Raw genomic sequence first — 21,404 nt, 5'->3', positions numbered from 1 at the left:
ATCCTCAACCTCTATCTTTGCTCTCTTTCTATTAATTATTTCTATTGTTCCAGGCTTTCAAGAACACCCCTCCCTCAACCCCTCTTTCTCTTGTCTTGCTTTCTTTCTATGATCAATCTAGGCTTTCACCATTCCTTCCTCATCAACCTCTCTTCTTTCTCTCTTCTTTATTTTCTCTCTCTGTCTCTCTCTAATCCAGGGTCAGTCCTACTGAGCTTCAAAGCACAACATTATTAGGCATGATTGAGAGAGTAAGGGATTAAAGGTCTTCCTCTCCTCCTCTGTACAGTGAAAAGCCTGTCAATCATACATTTCTGGCTTTAATTTCTCACTGTTGCACACTCCTTTGCTCTCGCATTTTATCTTTATCCATCCATCCATCATTCAACTATTTATAATGTGACACCACCGGGTGGCACCCTACTCCCTAAGGGTTCTGGTCAAAAGTAGTGCACTATGTAGGGAATAGAGTGCCATTTGGGATGAAGTCCCTGTTTGGAAAGGAAATTATGCATGAAGCAATCACTATTAGTAGTCCTGCCCGAGGCTTATCTGTGTCTGGCTGTGACCTTTATTCTATGCTAAATAGTTCCACGCTCAGGCCTCCCTCTCCTCCCTGGAAATACACTGACATCTACTGGAGACACACAGCAATGGTTGAACAAATGCTGTTTCACATTTCTAATCAACTCACTGTTTGAGTTTGACTGTCATCTTGTGGCTGCAAAGTAGACATGTGCATGAGTCAGACTCAAAAAAATATTGCATTTGGAAAGTTTTCAGACCCCTTCCCTTTTCCACATTTTGTTACGTTACAGCCTTAATTCTAAAATTGATTAAATTATTTGTTTTACTCATCAAACTACACACAATAACCCATAATGACAATGTGAAAACAGGTTTGTATTTTTGCAAATTTATTACAAATCAAAAACAGATAGCTTATTTACATAAGTATTCAGACCCATTGCTATGAGACTGGAAATTCAGCTCAGGTACATCCTGGAATCAGATCTGGGGAAGGGTATCAAAAAAATTTGGCAGCATTGAAAGTCCCCAAGAACATAGTGGCCTCCATCATTCTCAAATGGAAGAAGTTTGGTACCACAAAGACTCTTCCTAGAGCTGGCCGCCAGGCCAAACTGAGCAATCAAGGAAGAAGGGCCTTGGTCAGGGAGATGACCAAGAACCTGATGGTTACTCGGACAGATTTCCTCTGTGGAGATGGGAGAACCTTCCAAAAGGACAACCATCTCTGCAGCACTCCACCAATCAGGCCTTTATCGTAGAGTGGCCAGATGGAAGCCACTCCTTTCTGTAAAAGGCACATGACAGCCCTCTTGGAGTTTGCTAAAAAGGCACCTAAATTACTCTGACCATGAGAAACAATATTTTCTGGTCTGATGAAACCAAGATTGAACTCTTTGGCCTGAATGCCAAGCGTCACGTTTGGAGGAAACCTGGCACCAAAAATGTGTAAAAACCTGTTTTTGCTTTGTCATAATTGGGTATTGTGTGTAGATTCATGAAATACAATTACAATTTAATCAATTTTAGAATAAGGCTGTAACAAAACAAAATGTGGAGAAAGTCAAGGAGTCTGAATACTTTCTGAATGCACTGTAAGGACTTTACACCACTGCAAATACACACAGTTTGACAGCAATTTGTCTAGACTTTTATTTTGAAAATCCACTTCAATTCGTCCCAATGATGACACGGAAGAGTATTTTTTTTTACACGACCCTTCGCAATCGCAGAGTTGTCTAGTTACCGCAGTCACAAAGTCAATTTAGCTATATCACAAAAAGGTATGAAAACAGAAATGTGCTTTTTGGTCTTAATTTCGAGTTAGGGTTTGGCATAGTAGTGTGGTTAAGGTTAAGTTTAGGTTTTAAATCAGATATTTAGAATATACTTTGCAGAAATATGCGGGGTTTTCCATTTGTGGCTGTGGTATCTAGTGTCGATCCAGTCGCAGTTGCTTGCTCGCTTCTGCTCACAGCAGCATAAGCACAGAATAGCATCAAGGCTTGGTCACTGCGGGAAAGATGGCGACGGATAAACAGAAACATGAAGGCAGAGTAAAAATTGGACACTATATTCTCGGAGACACACTTGGGGTGGGGACGTTCGGGAAAGTTAAAGGTAAGGGTCTTGACTTTTCAAGTTTCGACCAGATACCCGCGAGACGATGGGATTTATCGCACTTGTTGGCCGCTAAACTTGAGCTAGGCTAAGGTTAGCTGTTTGACTTTAGAGCCTGGCTGAGTTAGCTAGCCGGTGTACATTTTAATCTATCAAAAGATAGTGCTTTGTCATGTTCTAACTAGTAAGCTTGCTAGCCAGCTAGTTATGTGGTCGAATGACAGAACTTAAACTAACCAAGTTTACTTGATAGTTGGCCAACTAGTATAGTCTGCGCTCAAATTGCTAACCTATGCTAAGTTAAATTAGTGGTTTCTCAGTCAGGAAGCCTGCTTCAGCTAACTAGTTCATTCAAATCAAACTGACCAGCTAACGTTAGCCGTGATCCCCCCCCCAGGCTCAAAATTCATGGGAGTGTCTTTGATGGAAACCATACATATGTAACTATATTGGACCTGGCTGAATTATTAATGAGGACATATAACGTCGTTACACATACTCTTTCACCCCTCAACACCACATCCCAGTACTATAGTAGTGTTGACATTAGCCACTGTTTATCCTCAACAGGGTTGTTTGTCCCTGGGTTGCACACAATCTACACCATGTCAAAATCATTTCTAATGTCATATCACCTAAAATGACTAACGTTATGTCTAAACTTTAAGTAGAGGACCAAACTGACTTGTATAGCCTAGCTGCAAGGCAATCATCTGTTAGGCCCGTTTCAAACTAGAAAAAGGTACATTTCCTTGGTATTTGAAAACAACTTTTATTATCAAGCCACTACCAACTAGGGTTATAGATAGACTGTTAATATCTTTACTACTTTCTCCCAGTGGTCAGAATTGAACACACTGCACATTGGGCTATTTACTCCATGGTTATATTCTAGGTGACTACCTGCTGGTTAATGCATCACCAGCATAACAGTTTAATCAATAGCAGCTATTTGTACACGTCCCCTTCCCTCACTCATTCTCATTTCCCTCTGTTCAGTCCTGTCTAATACATTTTCACTTGTTCTTCTGACCAGTTTTTAGGTCGGCCTATATTTGCTTACATTTGGCATTGAACCATTGTGTAGGCTACACAGTAATTTACATCCGTAAACTGATATAAACACAGGCCTATAAACCATGCGGAATAAGACGTTTCCTTCTGCTGTTAACCACAGTGTTGCATTGCATGTGTCATTGTGTAGCAGTTTGGGGCTGATAAGAAACAGACATAAAAACATTCTTATTACAGTATTTCCTAACTCTTCCTCTCTCTCAATTCAATTCAAGGGGCTTTATTGGCATGGGAAACATGTTAACATTGCCAAAGCAAGTGAGGTAGATAATATACAAAAGTGAAATAAACAATAAAAATGAACCGTAAACATTACACATACAGAAGTTTCAAAACAATAAAGACATACAAAATGTCATATATATATATATATACAGTGTTGTAACAATGTACAATGTTAAAGTACACTACTACGCCATAGGCTGCCTTTAGCCCTAGCCCTGGTACAATGGTGTTTGTTCTTCACTGGTTGCCCTTGTGGCAACAGGTCACAAATCTTGCTACTGTGGAATTTCACCCAGTAGATATGGGAGTTTATCAAAATTGGATTTGTTTTTGAAATCTTTGTGGATCTGTGTAATCTGAGGGAAATATGTATCTCTGATATGGTCATACGTTGGACAGGAGGTTAGGAAGTGCAGCTCAGTTTCCACCTCATTTTGTGGGCAGTGTGCACATAGCCTGTCTTCTCTTGAGAGCCAGGTCTGTCTACGGCGGCCTTTCTCAATAGCAAGGCTATGCTCACTAAGTCTGTACATAGTCAAAGCTTTCCTTAAGTTTGGGTCAGTCACCGTGGACAGGTATTCTGCCACTGTGTACTCTCTGTTTAGGGCCAAATAGCATTCTAGTTTTCTCTGTTTTTTTCGTTGATTCTTTCCAATGTGTCAAGTAATTATCTTTTTTATTTTCTCATGATTTGGTTGGGTCTAATTGTGCTGCTGACCTGGGGCTCTGTGGGGTGTGTTTGTGAACAGAGCCCCAGAACCAGCTTGCTTAGGGGACTCTTCTCCAGGTTCATCTCTGTAGGTGATGGCTTTGTTATGGAAGGTTTGGGAATCGCTTCCTTTTAGGTGGTTGTAGAATTTAACAGCTCTTTTCTGGATTTTGATAATAAGTGTGTATTGGTCTAATTCTGCTCTGCATGCATTATTTGGGGTTCTACGTTGTACACGGAGGATATTTTTGCAGAATTCTGCATGCAGAGTCTCAATTTGGTGTTTGTCCCATTTTGTGAAGTCTTGGTTGATGAGCGGACCCCAGACCTCACAACCGTAAAGGGCAACGGGCTCTATGACTGATTCAAGTATTTGTAGCCAGATCCTAATTGGTATGTTGAAATTTATGTTCCTTTTGATGGCATAGAATGCCCTTCTTGCCTTGTCTCTCAGATCTTTCACAGCTTTGTGGAAGTTACCTGTGGCGCTGATGTTTAGGCCAAGGTATGTATAGTTTTTTGTGTGCTCTAGGGCAATGGTGTCTAGATGGAATTTGTATTTGTGGTCCTGGCGACTGGACCTTTTTGGAACACCATTATTTTGGTCTTACTGAGATTTACTGTCAGGGCCCAGGTCTGACAGATTCTGTACAGAAGATCTAGCTGCTGCTGTAGGCCCTCCTTGGTTGGTGACAGAAGCACCAGATCATCAGGAAACAGTAGACATTTGACTTCGGATTCTAGTAGGGTGAGGCCGGGTGCTGCAGACTTTTTTTAGTGCCCGCGCCAATTCGTTGATATATATGTTGAAGAGGGTGGGGCTTAAGCTGCATCCCTGTCTCACCCCACGACCCTGTGTGAAGAAATGTGTGTTTTTGCCCATTTTTAACCGCACACTTGTTGTTTGTGTACATTGATTTTATAATGTCGTATGTTTTACCCCCAACACCACTTTCCATCAATTTGTATAGCAGACCCTCATGCCAAATTGAGTCGAAGGCTTTTTTGAAATCAACAAAGCATGAGAAGACTTTCTCTCCCTCTCTCTCTCCCATGCCCTCTCTCTCTTACCCGCTCCCCCCCTTAATAGTGGGGCAGCACGAGCTGACCAAACACCAGGTGGCTGTGAAGATCCTGAACAGACAGAAGATCCGCAGTTTGGATGTGGTGGGGAAGATCCGTAGAGAGATCCAGAACCTCAAGCTCTTCAGGCATCCACACATCATCAAGCTGTAAGTCTACATAGGGTTGAAAGGTGGGAACCCGGTTACCAGGATTTGTTGCCCAAAACCACTCCCTTTTCCCTGGATAACTAACTGTGCGAAACTGGTAAATTATAATAAATTATTTATATTAACAGCATGGCATGAAATGGAACTATATTAAATTATATTTGTGAAATGGAGCTGTTTTAAAGTTATAAGCTTCTCTATGGCCTCTGCATGATTAATCAACGCTCAGGGTGTAAACTTTTTTTGTGACAGGTAGGCCAACATTTACTGCAACATCCTATAATACAGTAATATAAAGACAGAATGTGCGTCTAATTTACCCATCTATATCTGGCTTTCGGGGTCACCTTTTTTATTTTTATTTTGTAGTTTTTTTTGCAGCTAGAGTTTTAAAACGGCCTCAAATATTGTTGCTTTAAATCAGTACACGCGTGAGCTCTCTCTCTTTCTCTCTCTCCCTCTCATTAACTCCATTCAAATTGCATACAAAATAGATCATACGTTTTAGATTGATTATATAGATGTCCTAGCCTACCTCTTTCAGGTCATAAATTCAATGCAGCATTATCCTTATATTTAGCCAATAATGATGGATTATGCATAATACACTTCTAACTTGTAGCCGGTATCTAGCTCTTGGAAGGCCCTGCAGGAAAAGCTAGACTAGAATAGCTTGTTGGACATTATTTTGAATGTGTTATACCTATAGTATAGGTATAGTCTTTCTTGATTAATGTTAAATCCAGCAGCCAATAGAACTCACGGGTGGTTTTGAAAGAGTGAACGCGTGATGGCAGTAGGCTATGGCAGTTATTTATTCAGACCAATAACCATTCAATGTTCGTGAAGAGAAGCGAAAGCCTTCTGCATCTAATTCTAGTCCTATATTATTCAAGGATGTCATTAGAATGATGAGGACAACTAAACTTATTTAACTGTTGAAAGCGAGGAAGGAATGGAGCAACAATAGAGTGGTAGGTAGGAAAATAACATTAAGGGAAATATTATAGAAGGTACAAAGCATCATGGATTGTCATTTCTCTTTGCTTATTTCAGCTGTTCTGGCCATAATATGGACTTGGTCTTTTACTAATAGGGCTGTAATTCTGTATACCAACCCTACCTTTTCACAACTGATTGGCTGAAACGCATGAACCTTTCTGGCGCAGGTATTCCGCAAGCGACCCACCTCGACAACATCCAGTGAAATTGCAGAGCGCAAAATTCAAATGACAGAAATAGAAATATTTAACATTCATGAAAATACAAGGGTCATACATCAAAATAAAGCTTAAGAAGTTTTAGGTTGTAGTTATTGTAGGAATTATGAAGCGTCGACTATTTCTCTCTAAACCATTTGTATTTCATATACCTTTGACTATTGGATGTTCTAATAGGTACTTTGGTATTGCCAACCTAATCTCGGGAGTTGATAGGCTTGAAGTCATAAACAGCACTGTGATTCAAGCATTGCTAAGAGCTGCTCGCAAACACAGTAAAGTGCTCTTTGAATGAATGCTTACGAGCCTGCTGCTGCCTAACACCACTCAGTCAGACTGCTCTATCAAATATCAAATCATAGACTTAATTATAATAAACACACAGAAATACAAGCCTTTGGTCATTAATATGGTCAAATCCTAAAACTATAATTTCGAAAACAAAATGTTTATTCTTTCAGTGAAATACACAGTTCGCAACGAGCCAGGCGGCCCAAACTGTTGCATATACCCTGACTCTGCTTACACAATTTCCCCAGCCACCAATCGTGCAAGTTCTCCCACTTAAAAAGATGAGAAGCCTGTAATTTTCATCATAGGTACACTTCAACTATGACAGACAAAATGAGAAGAAAAAAATCCAGAAAATCACGCTGTAGGATTTTAAACAATTGATCTGCAAATTATGGTGGAAAATAAGTATTTGGTCATCTACAAACAAGCAAGATTTCTGGCTCTCACAGACCTGTAACTTCTTCTTTAAAAGGCTCCTCTGTCCTCCACTCATTACCTGTATTAATGGCACCTGTTTGAACTTGTTATCGGTATAAAAGACACCTGTCCACAACCTCAAACAGGCACACTCAACTCCACTATGGCCAAGACCAAAGAGCTGTCAAAGGACACCAGAAACTAAATTGTAGACCTGCACCAGGCTGGGAAGACTGAATCTGCAATAGGTAAGCAGCTTGGTTTGAAGAAATCAACTGTGAGAGCAAATATTAGGAAATGGAAGACATACAAGACCACTGATGATCTCCCTCGATCTGGGGCTCCACGCAAGATCTCACCCCGTGGGGTCAAAATGATCACAAGAACGGTGAATAAAAATCCCAGAATCACACGGGGGGACCAAGTGAATGACCTGCAGAGAGCTGGGACCAAAGTAACAAAGCCTATCATCAGTAACACACTACGTCGCCAGGGATTCAAATCCTTCCGTGCCAGACGTGTCCCCCTGCTTAAGCCAGTACATGTCCAGGCCCGTCTGAAGTTTGCTAGAGAGCATTTGGATGATCCAGAAGAACATTGGGAGAATGTCAGATGAAACCAAAATATAACTTTTTGTTAAACTCAACTCGTCGTGTTTGGACAAAGAATACTGAGTTGCATCCAAAGAACACCATACCTACTGTGAAGCATGGGGGTGGAAACATCATGCTTTGGGGCTGTTTTTCTGCAAAGGGACCTGGACGACTGATCCATGTAAAGGAAAGAATGAATGGGGGCATGTATCATGAGATTTTGAGTGAAAACCCCCTTCCATCAGCAAGGGCATTGAAGATGAAACGTGACTGGGTCTTTCAGCATGACAATGATCCCAAACACACCGCCCGGGCAACGGAGTGGCTTGGTAAGAAGCATTTCAAGGTCCTAGAGTGGCCTAGCCAGTTTCCAGATCTCAACCCCATAGAAAATCTTTGGAGGGAGTTGAAAGTCTGTGTTGCCCAGCAACAGCCCCAAAACATCACTGCTCTAGAGGAGATCTGCATGGAGGAATGGGCCAAAATACCAGCAACAGTGTGTGAAAACCTTGTGAAGACTTACAGAAAACGTTTGACCTCTGTCATTGCCAACAAAGGGTATATAACAAAGTATTGAGAAACTTTTGTTATTGACCAAATACTTATTTTTCCACCACAATTTGCAAATAAATTCATTACAAATCCTACAATGGGAATTTCTGGAATTTTTTTTCTCATTTTGTCTGTCATAGTTGAAGTGTACCTATGATGAAAATTACAGGCCCCTCTCGTCTTTTTAAGTGGGAGAACTTGCACAATTGGTGGCTGACTAAATACTTTTTTGCCCCACTCTATATAACATTTGTGTTGAACTTGACAGTAACACGTGTGAGGGGGATTATATCATTTTTTACTCGATGAACGTTATTTTTGCACACATGTAGCCTTGTGCTCTTGATCAATATCTGCTATAGTGGCCACTATAATACAGCAAAAATAGAATGCCTGCTTGTTTCATTCTATTTCTACTTGTAAGATGTTTTCTCCCCAAGTGCAATATTTCGATGTGCGTGGTCACAAGCGTTCTATCATAAAGGCTGTCATGGCAAACTGCAATATTAGAGTATTTTTTTTCTTGTGTGTCATTTGCAGTAAGTCTAGGCAACAAATAACATTAGATTTCTTTCTTTAAATTTTTTTGTTGTGATTTAGGTTCACATTAACCACTTATTTTACACAGAGACTGATTCATATAGATCATAATCTTTGTTTAATTAGTCAACCTGCATTTTAGTGCAAAAAACAGTCACCTTTTTGGGTCCTCACCAGTTTGCATCCCTGAACATTACATTCTCTGGCAACGGCTCTGGTGGAATTCCTGCAGTCAGCATGCCAATTGCACGCTCCTTCAACTTGAGACGTGTGGCATTGTGTTGTGACTTAAGTGGTGGGTTTTCTAGAGTAAGTCACACTTTCTCTTTATCTCTGCATCTATGCTACTCTCCCTACCTCTTCAAAAAGCATCTTGATTAAATGCAGTGTTTCCATGATTTATCTCATTGGTTATGAAGGGTCAGCTTTCCCCTATGTTTCTGGCAGTTTTTTAAAATTACATTACTAGTCCTATTACTATTCACTAAATGAAAAATCCCCTTACATGAGTTGTCTTCATGACCTGGCAGTGAGCTCATTGTGTAGGCCTAGTTGGGGCATTTCTGGGGGCCTGCTCCCTTGTGACTAGACCAGAATTTTTCCACTTTAAAAGGTCACCCTCTGGAGTCAAGTTTTATACAACACTTGTGTTGATAACGTTGTTACCAATATGTGGCACATGAGTGAAGAAATGTAGCGGTTTGCTCTAGTGAAGTAGGCCTATGTTTAACATGTTGAAGTGTTCCATGGCATGTGGCCAGTCTCCCTCACACCATCTAGTCATTGAATCCAATGGCCCACAAAGGAGTTTCTGCCTCTAGGTTAAGAATCATTTATTGGCTTTTGAGAGGATTAATCTGTCCTTAAACACCTGCCTCTTATTCTCAGATGTTATATTGCAATTTTATTCCATTTTATTGCTGTGGTAAAGCTGAAATATAGCTGTTTAAAAAACAGGTTTGTCAAAGTTAGGCGATCCTTAACTGTTTTTGTCTGGTGTTTGAGTAGGGCCCAGAGTAAAACATTTTTTTTTTTATAAATCCTGATCAGATTGGTCAGGGAAATCTCTTGGTACAATCATGACAAGCCTATTTTGTGTGTGTGACTGTTTTTCCTGTGGGGCTGTAGGTACCAGGTGATCAGCACCCCAACAGACATCTTTATGGTGATGGAGTATGTGTCTGGAGGAGAGCTCTTTGACTACATCTGCAAAAATGGAAAGGTAAGCCCCCCTCCCAAGGAAAACGCACTCTAATGTATGCAGGCTTTGTGACAATTATGGACCCGTTTTTAGTTCAACGACAAAACAGACATTAGGGGTTATTCTACATTAAGCCTCATTAAACTTATTACGGCTGAAAGTGCAGGGCGACAAATTCAAACGACAGAAATCTCGTAATTAAAATTCCTCAAACATAAGTATTATACATAATTTTAAAGATAAACTTATTGTTAATCCCACCACAGTGTCCGATTTTAAAAAGGCTTTACAGCGAAAGCACACCATATGATTATGTTAGGTCAGCACCTTGTCACAGAAAAACAGCAATTTTTCCAGCCAAAGAGGGGGGTCACAAAAAGCAGAAATAGAGATAAAATGAATCACTTACCTTTGCTGATCTTCATCAGATGACACTCATAGGACTCCATGTTACACAATACATGTATGTTTTGTTCGATAAAGTTGATATTTATATCCAAAAATCTGTTTACATTGGCGCGTTATGTTCAGTAATGTTTTGCTTCCAAAACATCCGGTGATTTTGCAAAGAGCCACATCAATTTACAGAAATACTCATCATACATGTTGAGGAAAATACAAGTGTTATACATGGAATTCAAGATATACTTCTTCTTAATGCAACCGCTGTGTCAGATTTCAAAAAAGCTTTACAGAAAAAGCACACCATGCAATAATCTGAGTACAGCGCTCAGAGACCAAAACAAGCCATACAGATACCCGCCATGTTGTGGAGTCAACAGAAGTCAGAAATAGCATTATAAATATTCACTTACCTTTGATCTTCATCAGAATGGAATCCCAGTTCCACAATAAATGTTTGTTTTGTTGGATAAAGTCCATCATTTATGTCCAAATACCTCCTTTTTGTTCGCACGTTTAGTTCACAAATCCAAATTCATGAGGCGCAGACACTTAGTTCAGATGACAGTTCCATTACAGTTCGTAGAAACATGTCAAACGATGTATAGAATCAATCTTTAGGAAGTTTTTATCAAATCTTCAATAATATTCCAACCGGACAATTCCTTTGTCTTTAGAAAGGAAAGGGAACGCAGCTAACTCTCACGGTGCGCGTGAGACTGAGCTCATGGCATTCTGCCAGACACTTGACTCAAACTGCTCTTATTCTCTCCCCCTTCACAGTAGAAGCCTGAAACAGGTTCTAAAGACTGTTGACATCTAGTGGAAGCCTTAGGAAGTGCATTCGGACCCAATTTTACACTGCATATTGGATAGGCAAAGACTTGAAACCTACAAACCCCAGATTTCCCACTTCCTGGTTGGATTTTTTTCTCTGGTTTTTCCTGCCATATGAGTTCTGTTATACTCACAGACATCATTCAAACAGTTTTAGAAACTTCAGTGTTTTCTGTCCAAATCTACTAATAATATATATCTTCGCTTCTGGGCCTGAGTAGCAGGCAGTTTACTCTGGGCACCTTATTCATCCAAGCTACTCAATAGTGCCCCAACACCATAATAAGTTAAACCTATCTGTTACAATTAACTGTTGTTTTGGATTGTGGGTAATCTTTTGCTCACCTGAATATTAATGGCATAGGTAATTAGCTATCTATTGTCAGGCTAGTATAATGGTCATGTTATAACCTGCCTCTTGTATGGACTACCCCCATCCTTCTGTATACAAACATATATCACAACTCTATCTCTACACTGCATTCTTTCTAAGCGGTTTTTGAGGACTACTAAATCATTCAAGCAAAGTCGCTGACCAAATATCCAGAGTGGTTACTTACAATACTGATATAGACACTGAATGGACATATCTCACCTCGTGTGTTCTGTGTGTCTGCGTTTCGTGTGTGTGTGTCTCCAGTTGGATGAGAAGGAGAGCCGTCGTCTGTTCCAGCAGATCATCTCCGCAGTAGACTACTGCCACAGACACATGGTGGTGCACCGAGACCTGAAGCCTGAGAACGTCCTGCTGGACGCACAGATGAACGCCAAGATCGCTGACTTTGGTATGTCACTGCCACCCTCAACCCTAACCCCACACGAACTAAGCAGCAGCTTTCTACACCTATACCTAATTTACACTTCAAAATCGAGCCACGTCTAACTGTACTGGGTTGGCTTGGTTACACATCTGCCATAGTTACTGGAAAGGGTCTGAAATGACACCCCATTTCCTATATAGTGTTCTACCTTTGGACACAAACACATAATTATGTGATGTTGTCTGGTGTTTTCTGTAGGTTTGTCAAATATGATGTCCGATGGAGAGTTTCTGAGGACAAGTTGCGGTTCTCCGAACTACGCTGCCCCTGAAGTCATCTCTGGAAGGTAGTCTTGTCCTCTCCTTTTCACACTAAAACTATGGTAGACATGATGGGGAATGTGCTAATGTATACAAAGACCACTGTTACATTTCAATGTGGAACACCGTTCATGTTAAAAGGACTGATCAATTTCGCGGTTTTGCTTTGGTGAAAGACCCTCCCGTTCTTGATAAGGCTCACTGAATATTCACCATTCGAAACGACTCTTGGTTCATGTCCATGTTTTATGCAGGTAGTTTTGTTCTCTATTCTTCTGCGTGCTCTTTGGAGTCTAGACTGTTATTCTAAACTACTTTGTGGCAACTGTTGATGTAAAGCAGGGGTGGGCAACTGGTATCCCCTGGGCCACATGTTTTGTAGGCCCGTGGACCAATTTCACACACAACGTTTAATTTAAAATGATTTATGTTTCTTTTTTTAGGAACTGTCTGGGTCTCAACTTACTGTCGAGTTAGAATAATAGAATACACAAGGTGCAATAAAGAAATTTGGTTGTGCATCATCAGTCATTCAATTAGCCCATGTCAGCTAAAATCTTTTAGATTGGTAAATTAGGCTAGCGGCCAGCTAACTAAACTTGTAGTAAGCACGGTCGAATTACCGACCGGGGTAGGGCCCATTGATCATCAGTTTATCATATAAAAACTACAAACATGTGCCACCGAATGGCGCAGCATCGTGGTGCTAGAGGCTTCACTACAGACCCAGGTTCGATACCAGGCTGGCTGTCACTGGGAGACCCAAGAGGCGGTGCACAATTGGCCAGTGTCGTCCGGGTTAGGGGGGGGGGGTGGCCGGCTGGGATTTGTCCCATCACGGTCTAGCGACTCCTTGTGGCGGGCTGGGCACCTACAAGCTGACGTCAGTCGCCAGCTGGACAGTGTTTCCTCCAACACATTGGTGCGGCTGGCTTCCAGGTTAAGCGAGCAGTGTGTCAAGAAGCAGTGCGTCTTGGCAGGGTCGTGTTTCAGAGGATGCGTGGCTCTCGACCTTCGCCTCTCCCAAGTCCGTTGGGGTGTGGTGTTGGTACATAGATCCACTGCGGCCCCTCATGAGTTCAGTTTTTTTGTGGCTCCCCACCCCCATCAAAGTTGCCCGTACCTGATCTAAAGGGATTCATCAATGTTTGATTGACATGTTTCCTCCCAGGTTATATGCAGGTCCTGAGGTGGACATCTGGAGCAGTGGGGTGATCCTGTATGCCCTGCTGTGTGGGACGCTGCCCTTCGATGACGACCATGTGCCAACGCTCTTCAAGAAGATCTGTGACGGGATCTTCTTCACTCCTCAGTACTTGAACCCCTCTGTCGCCGCCCTGCTCAAACACATGCTGCAGGTGGATCCCATGAAGAGAGCCACCATCAAAGAAATCCGGTAAGAAGGGGCAAGTGTTCAACTTCACCTAAATGCATTCCATTCAAATACAAAGTGTATTTAAACACCTGAATACACTCTGCAGTAGGATAATGTAAGGTAAAATACATTAAAAACTCAAATTAAACTGTAACTGAGGTTTCATGCTGTACTACCTATCATGGGTGGAAAACTCCTGTCCTGGGGAAGCTCCTGCCTTCTCTGTGCAGGCTTTAGTTCCAGCACTAACAAAGTGAACCCACCCCTTCTGGTCAACACATTATCTAGCTGCCCTGTTAAGAATTTTTTTTTTTTCCTATGGGATAAAATACTAGTTTGACCCTTGACTTTAACCATGCTCTATCTTCCCTCCCCTCGCCACAGAGAGGATGAATGGTTCAAAGAGGAGCTCCCCAAGTACTTGTTCCCAGAGGACCCGTCCTACAGCAACAACATGATTGATGACGAGGCCCTGAAGGAGGTGTGTGAGAAGTTTGAGTGCACTGAGGAAGAAATCCTGACTTGCTTGTACAGCCGCAACCACCATGACCCCCTGGCTGTGGCCTACCACCTCATCATCGACAACCGCCGCATCATGTCAGAGGCCAAAGACTTCTATCTGGCCTCCAGTCCCCCAGACTCCTTCTTGGACGATCAGCACCTGACCGCCTCTGCCGCGGCTGCCGCAGGCCTTAAGCCCCACCCCGAGCGCATGCAGCCATTCCTGGCAGTGGAGACCCTTCCCAGGCCGAGGCACACGCTGGATGAGCTGAACCCACAGAAATCGAAGCACCAGGGGGTGAGGCGGGCTAAGTGGCACCTGGGGATCAGGAGCCAGAGCAGGCCAAATGATATTATGTCTGAGGTGTGCCGGGCCATGAAGCAGCTGGACTATGAGTGGAAGGTGAGTGGAAGGGGAGGGAGAATCATAGAGTGGGAAGGAAGAGTAGAAAGGGAAGGGAGAGTCTGAAGGAGTTGGTAAAGACATCAGGTAGAAGTACACAGAAAACCATCAAGGGTTCCTCATGTCAAGGGGTAGTGGGGAAATAAGGTATATTGAACAAAAATGTACGAAATCTGTTATGTTGGTTTCATGAGCTGAAGTAAAATATCACAAATGTTCCATACGCACAAAAAACGTATTTCTCTAATTCTGTGCACAAATGTGTTTACATCCCTGTTAGTAAGCATTTATCCTTTTCCAACATAATCCATCCAGCTGACAGGTGTGGCATATCAAGAAGTTGATTAAACAGCATTATCATTAAACAGGTGCACCATGTGCTTGGGGACAATAAAAGGCCACTCTAAAATGTGCAGATTTGTCACAACACAATGTAACAGATGTCTCAAGTTTTGAGGGAGTGTGCAATGTCATGCTGACTGCAGGAATGTCCACCAAAGCTGATAATTTGTTAATTTCTCTACCGTAAGCTGTATCCAACATAGTTTTAGAGTATTTGGCAGTACGTCCAACTGGCCTCCCAACCGCAGACCATGTGTAACCATGCCAGCCCAGGACCTCCACATCTGGCTTCTTCACCTGCAGGATCGTCTGCCAGCCACCCGGACAGCTGATGAAACTGTGGATTTGCACAACTGAAGAATTTCTGCACAGTCAGGAACTGTCTCAGGAAAGCTCATCTGCGTGCATTCGTCCTCACCAGGGTCTTCACCTGACTGCAGTTCGATGTTGTAACTGACTTCAGTGGGCAAATGCTCACCTTTTGATGACCACTGGCACGCTGGACAAGTGTGCCAATCCCGGTTTTAGCTGTACCAGGCAGATAGCAGACAGCGTTTATGGAGTCGTGTGGGCGAGTGCTTTGCTGATGTCAATGTGCGCTGGGGTCATGGTTTGGGCAGGCATAAGCTACAGACGATTTCATCAATAGCAATTTGAATTCACAGCGCTACCGTGACGAGATCCTGAGCCCATTGTTGTGCCATTTATCCGCCACCATCACCTCATGTTTCAGCATGATAATGCAAGACCCCATGTCACAAGGATCTGTAAACAATTCCTAGAAGCTGAAAATGTCCCAGTTCTTCCATGGCCTGCATACTCACCAGACCTGTCACCCATTGAGCATTGGGGTGCTCCATTCGTGTACAACGGCGTGTTCCAATTCCCGCCATTATCCAGCAACTTTCTAACAGCCATTGAAGAGGAATCGGACAGCATTCCATAGGCCACAATCAATAGCCTGATCAACTGTATGCGAAGGAGATGTGGGTCACACCAGATACTGACTGACTGGTTTTCTGATCCACACCCCTACCTTTTTTGTAACGGTATCTGTGACCAACAGATTAATATCTGTATTCCCAGTCATGTGAAATCATAGATTGGGACCTAATGAACGGATTTCAAATGACTGATTTCCTTTTTATGTTTTTTTGTTAAAGTACTTGCCGTTATTAGTATTTTTCGGCTTGGTGTGAATTACTGGTTTTGTCAGGTTTAGTTCTACCTGACCTGGAATGGAATGTGGCTATTTCCTCCTTGGGTTCTATTTTAGTATGGCACAACTTCTACACTATATCAGCTGACTGACTCAATTTAAAAATGTATCTTGAGGAAAAATGAGAGCAATTTATGAAGGAAATGCTCAGTTTCCTGTTTATCCTTCTCTTGCCCTGATAGATTGAAAGCAGCTATTTATGGTTTTATGTGTTTGGGTACACAGTAATAAAACATACTGAGCTTCATATACAGTCCCACAAAGTTAACCACGTCCCTCTCATTGCCCCAACCTGGGACCCTCTGAACAAATGGACAATGTTCACCTGTGAAGCATCGTTACCTGTCGCACCCCAAAAGCTATGGACCTTGCAGAGCAAGGGAAAAAACTACTTCTAATAACCGATTGAAACATAGTAGTGCACACCGCTAACTATCTAGCCCTTTCACAGCGGCTACACACTTCGTAATCCTTTTTGCTGTTATACAGAAGTTATCATTTTGATGACAAGAGGCCACATGTTCTAAACGGTCACTGAAGTCACTTAAATACAGATCACCACTGAAGCAGCTACTGGAGCCATATTTAAAAATGTCATGTTCTGTGCTGTATGTTATATCAAAAACATACTATACCCAGCTTCTGACATCCAGTTGAATGCATCACTAATCTCCATATCCTCTTCCCCAGGTGGTGAATCCGTACTACCTGCGTGTAAAGAGGAAGAACCCAGTGACGGGCATGCAGACCAAGATGAGCCTTCAGCTCTACCAGGTGGACAGCAGGACCTACCTCCTGGACTTCCGTAGCATAGACAGTACGTCAATCTGGACTTAATGAGAACATGTCTAGAACTTGGAAGTGGTTTTCTACACTGCTGACTATGCCATCACAGAAAATTGCCTATAAAATATGAGGCTGAGTGGAATGCAAATCAACTCGTCAGACTTCAAAATCGTTAATGTTTTTTTGATCACCTTAGACATGTCACAGGTCTGTCTAGTGGCTTTTGGGTGTTTGGTTGTAACCACCTGTGTGTTTTAACATTCTCTTCCCTTCTCTCTGTAGATGACATGTTGGAGGCTAAATCTGGGACCGCCACTCCTCACCGGTCTGGGTCAGTGGGAAACTACCGCACGGCCCTTAAGAACGACACTGCTGAAGAGGGGGGGTCCCAAACCGAGGAGGCTAAGGACGACGCTACCCTGACCCCTGCCACCTCCATCCCTCCCACCCCCACCAAGGCCTCGGAGAGCTCCCTGGCCTCCTCGCTCACCTCCTCTGTTGACTCAACAGGAGGTGACCTCGCTCCGACGACAGTCTACCCGCGGCCCGGCAGCCACACCATTGAGTTTTTTGAGATGTGCGCCAATCTCATCAAGCTACTTGCACGATAGCTCACAATCAAGTCAAAACATTAGCCTTTTTTTTCTCTCCGAGTGTCCTTATAAGCAATAAGCATACAACCGATTCATGGCTCAATTCATCCCCACCTCGGGCGGTTGAGCTGGCTAGGGTTGTTCCATGGCACTGATGATGCAGATTTGGTTTGCACCTACCCTGACTCACGGGGGGGGGGGGTTGTCAGAGCAGAGGTGCGGGCGGGGTTTAGAGAACGTTGAATGACAATGACCAAGCCACTTTATTATATTCATGATGACAGAATACTATTTTAGAGATGGTTTTACATTTTCACGATCATTTTAGTTGGCAGACGATGATTTCTTCCTCCTTTTAGATCACATTCCACCCTTACATATATAGGCTAAGTCTGAATGATACACTGAATTTGCTTTACTGTACTCAGTGGGCTTTGCTGTCCTTTTTCCAGTAGAGAAAACAAAACCCCAAGTTTTTGTGTGCAGAAAGGAGAGCTATAGGGGGGGTAGGGTGGCTGAGGGGAAGGAGGCACTTTTGCTAAGTAGTTTTCTTATTTCTGTCCTGCTCTGTCTGTTTCTCTACAGTAGATGTCTAAGAACGTGTGCAGAAAGACAGGAAGCTGAACTGCAGGCCTTTCAGGGTTAGCTGCACTGACCATAACAAGGGTTGTCGTGCCAACGATGCCCGTTGACTCACTGAGGAAGTGCAATGACCCTGTATATTTCTTACTCGATCGCGTCAGGTGGAAGAAAGAAGTTAGCACTTAATCCAAATTTTGGATTAAATTTTAATCCAAGTATTTTGTTAATTGAATTAAGACGTCCATGTTTTTTCTCGTTATTGTAAAAAAAAAATATTTGGATTTGTTTGTCCTCTACATTTTATATATAAATAAAAAATACATTTGGATATATTTATCAGTGCTTTAAGTGGGAATTGTAGATTATATTGAGAAATGATTATGGAGTGAAATCTTTCTTGAATTTTTGCATTACGACTATTGCTGGATGACATTTTATTCCTTTTACTGCTTTCTTAAAATCAATTTCACCGTTTTTTAATCAGTTATTCTATACACAGTTTTTCCTCACTATCGCCAAGAGTTCTTTGCTGTTAGTCATAATGAGACATACACTATCCTATACTTAATTCAAAAGTACTTTTTTTATTTTACCAATTTATCTTTGAGGTTGAGGGCTATATACATTCATACATCTGAGTGACATGCCTTTTAGCAGGATTTGATCAACATTCAGTTTGTACACATGCATATTCATCAAGTTACACATTGAGAAATTGGGACCATTGAGTGGTGATTTGACGCAAGTACATGTGCATGGACAATGTAAATTGATAAAGGAAACAATCACAACAATCATTTCACTTTTCTTGGCCCACAATAGATAACTTTGGATGTAAGTTTACATATTTGCCCAAACCTTACATTTATTTAATGTGCTCCAGGAGAATGTTTTTTTTCTTCTTTCTACATTTTATCTTGAGTGTCAAGACGGAGATTGAATGAGAGTTATTGTCACTTCGATTGCATCGTTCTGTTTGCTGCCTTATCATTATCAGTACTGTTGATCAGTTTTATATCAGTGAATATAAAAACATCTATCTACTTCTATCCTCTTATGTGGGGCTGGTTTTGGTCTGAATAAAGGACGCGATTGGATTGTGACTGCAAGGTCTAATTTGTAGACCAAATTATCATTAAAACATTTGTAGGACTAAAAACAAACTTTTTTTTTAGTTTTCAAAGACCGTTGCAAGTTCTATTCCAAATAATGCATACGGTGAATTGTGGGGTTGTTTGAAATAAGTTCGTGTGAGACCATGTTCTTCTAATGGCTTACTGAGGAAGTGCAATTGCCCTGTGTCTTTCTCTCTCAACCATGTTCTAACGGCTTATGATGTAAGTTGCACATTTGGTGAGTAGTTGTTCACCTTTTGAGTGGGAGTGTTAAGAGCTGACTATTTGCAGGAGAAATATCTTTCATTGTATTTGTATTAACTGCTTTAATTAAGAAATCTTGTTTTAATTTTATTTGGTGTGTAAAGGGACCTTACTACTATAATGACCGTGTATCAAATGGACAGTCTGTTTAAATCATTTGTACACACAACTGCCTAATAAACAGCAAAATTGCACAGGTTTTCATGTCTTCCCTTGTTTCTGTTGGCATTGGAAAATGTGTCAAATAAAAAGTTAACAATACTATGTTGCATGGCGCAAATATAAAACTGTTCCAGATTTAAAGAGTACAAAAGACCTGGAAGCATGTAAAGAATGTAGCTATGTAAAAATAAAAATAAATGTATTGGTCACATACACATGTAGCTAGTTATCAACAGTGTAGTAGTATCTAACAATTCACAATACACACATCTAAAAGTAAAATAATGGAATTAAGTACTATATAAATGTTAGGACGAGTAATGTCGGAGTGGCATTGACTAAAAGTAGAATACAGTAGAATAGAAAACATTATATACATATGAGATGTGTAAAGCAGAATACAGTATATACAGTTGAAGTCGGAAGTTTGCATACACTTAAGTTGGAGTCATTAAAACTCCCACCTACTCCACAAATTTCTTGTTAACAAACTATAGTTTTGGCAAGTCGGTTAGGACATCTACTTTGTGCATGACACAAGTCATTTACAACAATTGTTTACAGACAGATTATTTCACTTATAATTCACTGTATCACAATTCCAGTGGGTCAGAAGTTTACATACACTAAGTTGACTGTGCCTTTAAACAGCTTGGGAAATTCCAGAAAATGATGTCATGGCTTTAGAAGCTTCTGATAGGCTAATTGACATAATTTGAGTCAATTGGAGGTGTACCTGTGGATGTATTTCAAGGCCTACCCCCGACCTCAGTGCCTCTGCTTGACATCAAAAGAAATCAACCTCAGAATGTTTGTTTTTTTCCAAACGCCTGAAGGTACCACGTTCATCTGTACAAACAATAGTATGCAAGTATATACACCATGGGACCACACAGCTGTCATACTGCTCAGGAAGGTGATGCGTTCTGTCTCCTAGAGATGAAAGAATTTTGGTGCGAAAAGTGCAAATCAATCCCAGAAAAACCGCAAAGGATCTTGTGAAGATGCTGGAGGAAACCGGTACAAAAGTATCTATATCTACAGTAATAAGAGTCCCATACGACATAACCTGAAAGGCTGCTCAGCAAGGAAGAAGCCACTGCTCCAAAACCTCAATTAAAAAAGCCAGACTACGGTTTGCAACTGCACGTGGGGACAAAGATCATACTTTTTGGAGAAATGTCCTCTGGTCTGATGAAACAAATAGAACTGTTTGGCCGTAATGACCATCGTTATGTTTGGAGGGAAAAGGGGGAGGCTTACAAGCCGGCACAGGGGTGACAGCATCATGTTGTAGGGGTGCTTTGCTGCAGGATGGACTGGTGCACTTCACAAAATAGATGGCATCTAGGGAGGAGAATTATGTGGATATATTAAAGCAACATCTCAAGACATCAGTCAGGAAGTTAAAGTTTGGTTGCAAATGAGTCTTGCAAATGGACAATGACCCCAAGCATACTTCCAAAGTTGTGGCAAAATGGCTGGCAAAATGGCTTTTAGGACAACAAAGGCAAGGTATTTGAGTGGCCATCACAAA

At 41.6% G+C, this 21,404-nt stretch overlaps 1 protein-coding gene across 1 annotated transcript; it reads left to right on the top strand.

Annotated features, from left to right (window-relative positions):
- The first annotated feature begins 1,781 nt into the window (after positions 1-1,781).
- Positions 1,782-19,904, top strand: LOC115120700 (5'-AMP-activated protein kinase catalytic subunit alpha-1-like). The gene is made up of 9 exons (XM_029649668.2): positions 1,782-2,148; positions 5,247-5,388; positions 10,133-10,226; positions 12,085-12,229; positions 12,464-12,551; positions 13,697-13,921; positions 14,285-14,804; positions 17,056-17,182; positions 17,434-19,904. Exons 1-9 carry the CDS (start codon positions 2,052-2,054, stop codon positions 17,760-17,762), a joined length of 1,767 nt encoding a protein of 588 aa, XP_029505528.1. The 5' UTR covers positions 1,782-2,051; the 3' UTR covers positions 17,763-19,904.
- The last annotated feature ends 1,500 nt before the right edge of the window (positions 19,905-21,404 follow it).

Source organism: Oncorhynchus nerka, linkage group LG4 (genome assembly GCF_034236695.1).
Source record: "Oncorhynchus nerka isolate Pitt River linkage group LG4, Oner_Uvic_2.0, whole genome shotgun sequence".
NCBI classification, from domain to species: Eukaryota; Metazoa; Chordata; class Actinopteri; order Salmoniformes; family Salmonidae; genus Oncorhynchus; species Oncorhynchus nerka.
The sequence above is the reverse complement of the archived record's forward strand: the minus strand, read 5'-3'. Positions and strand labels throughout refer to the sequence as shown.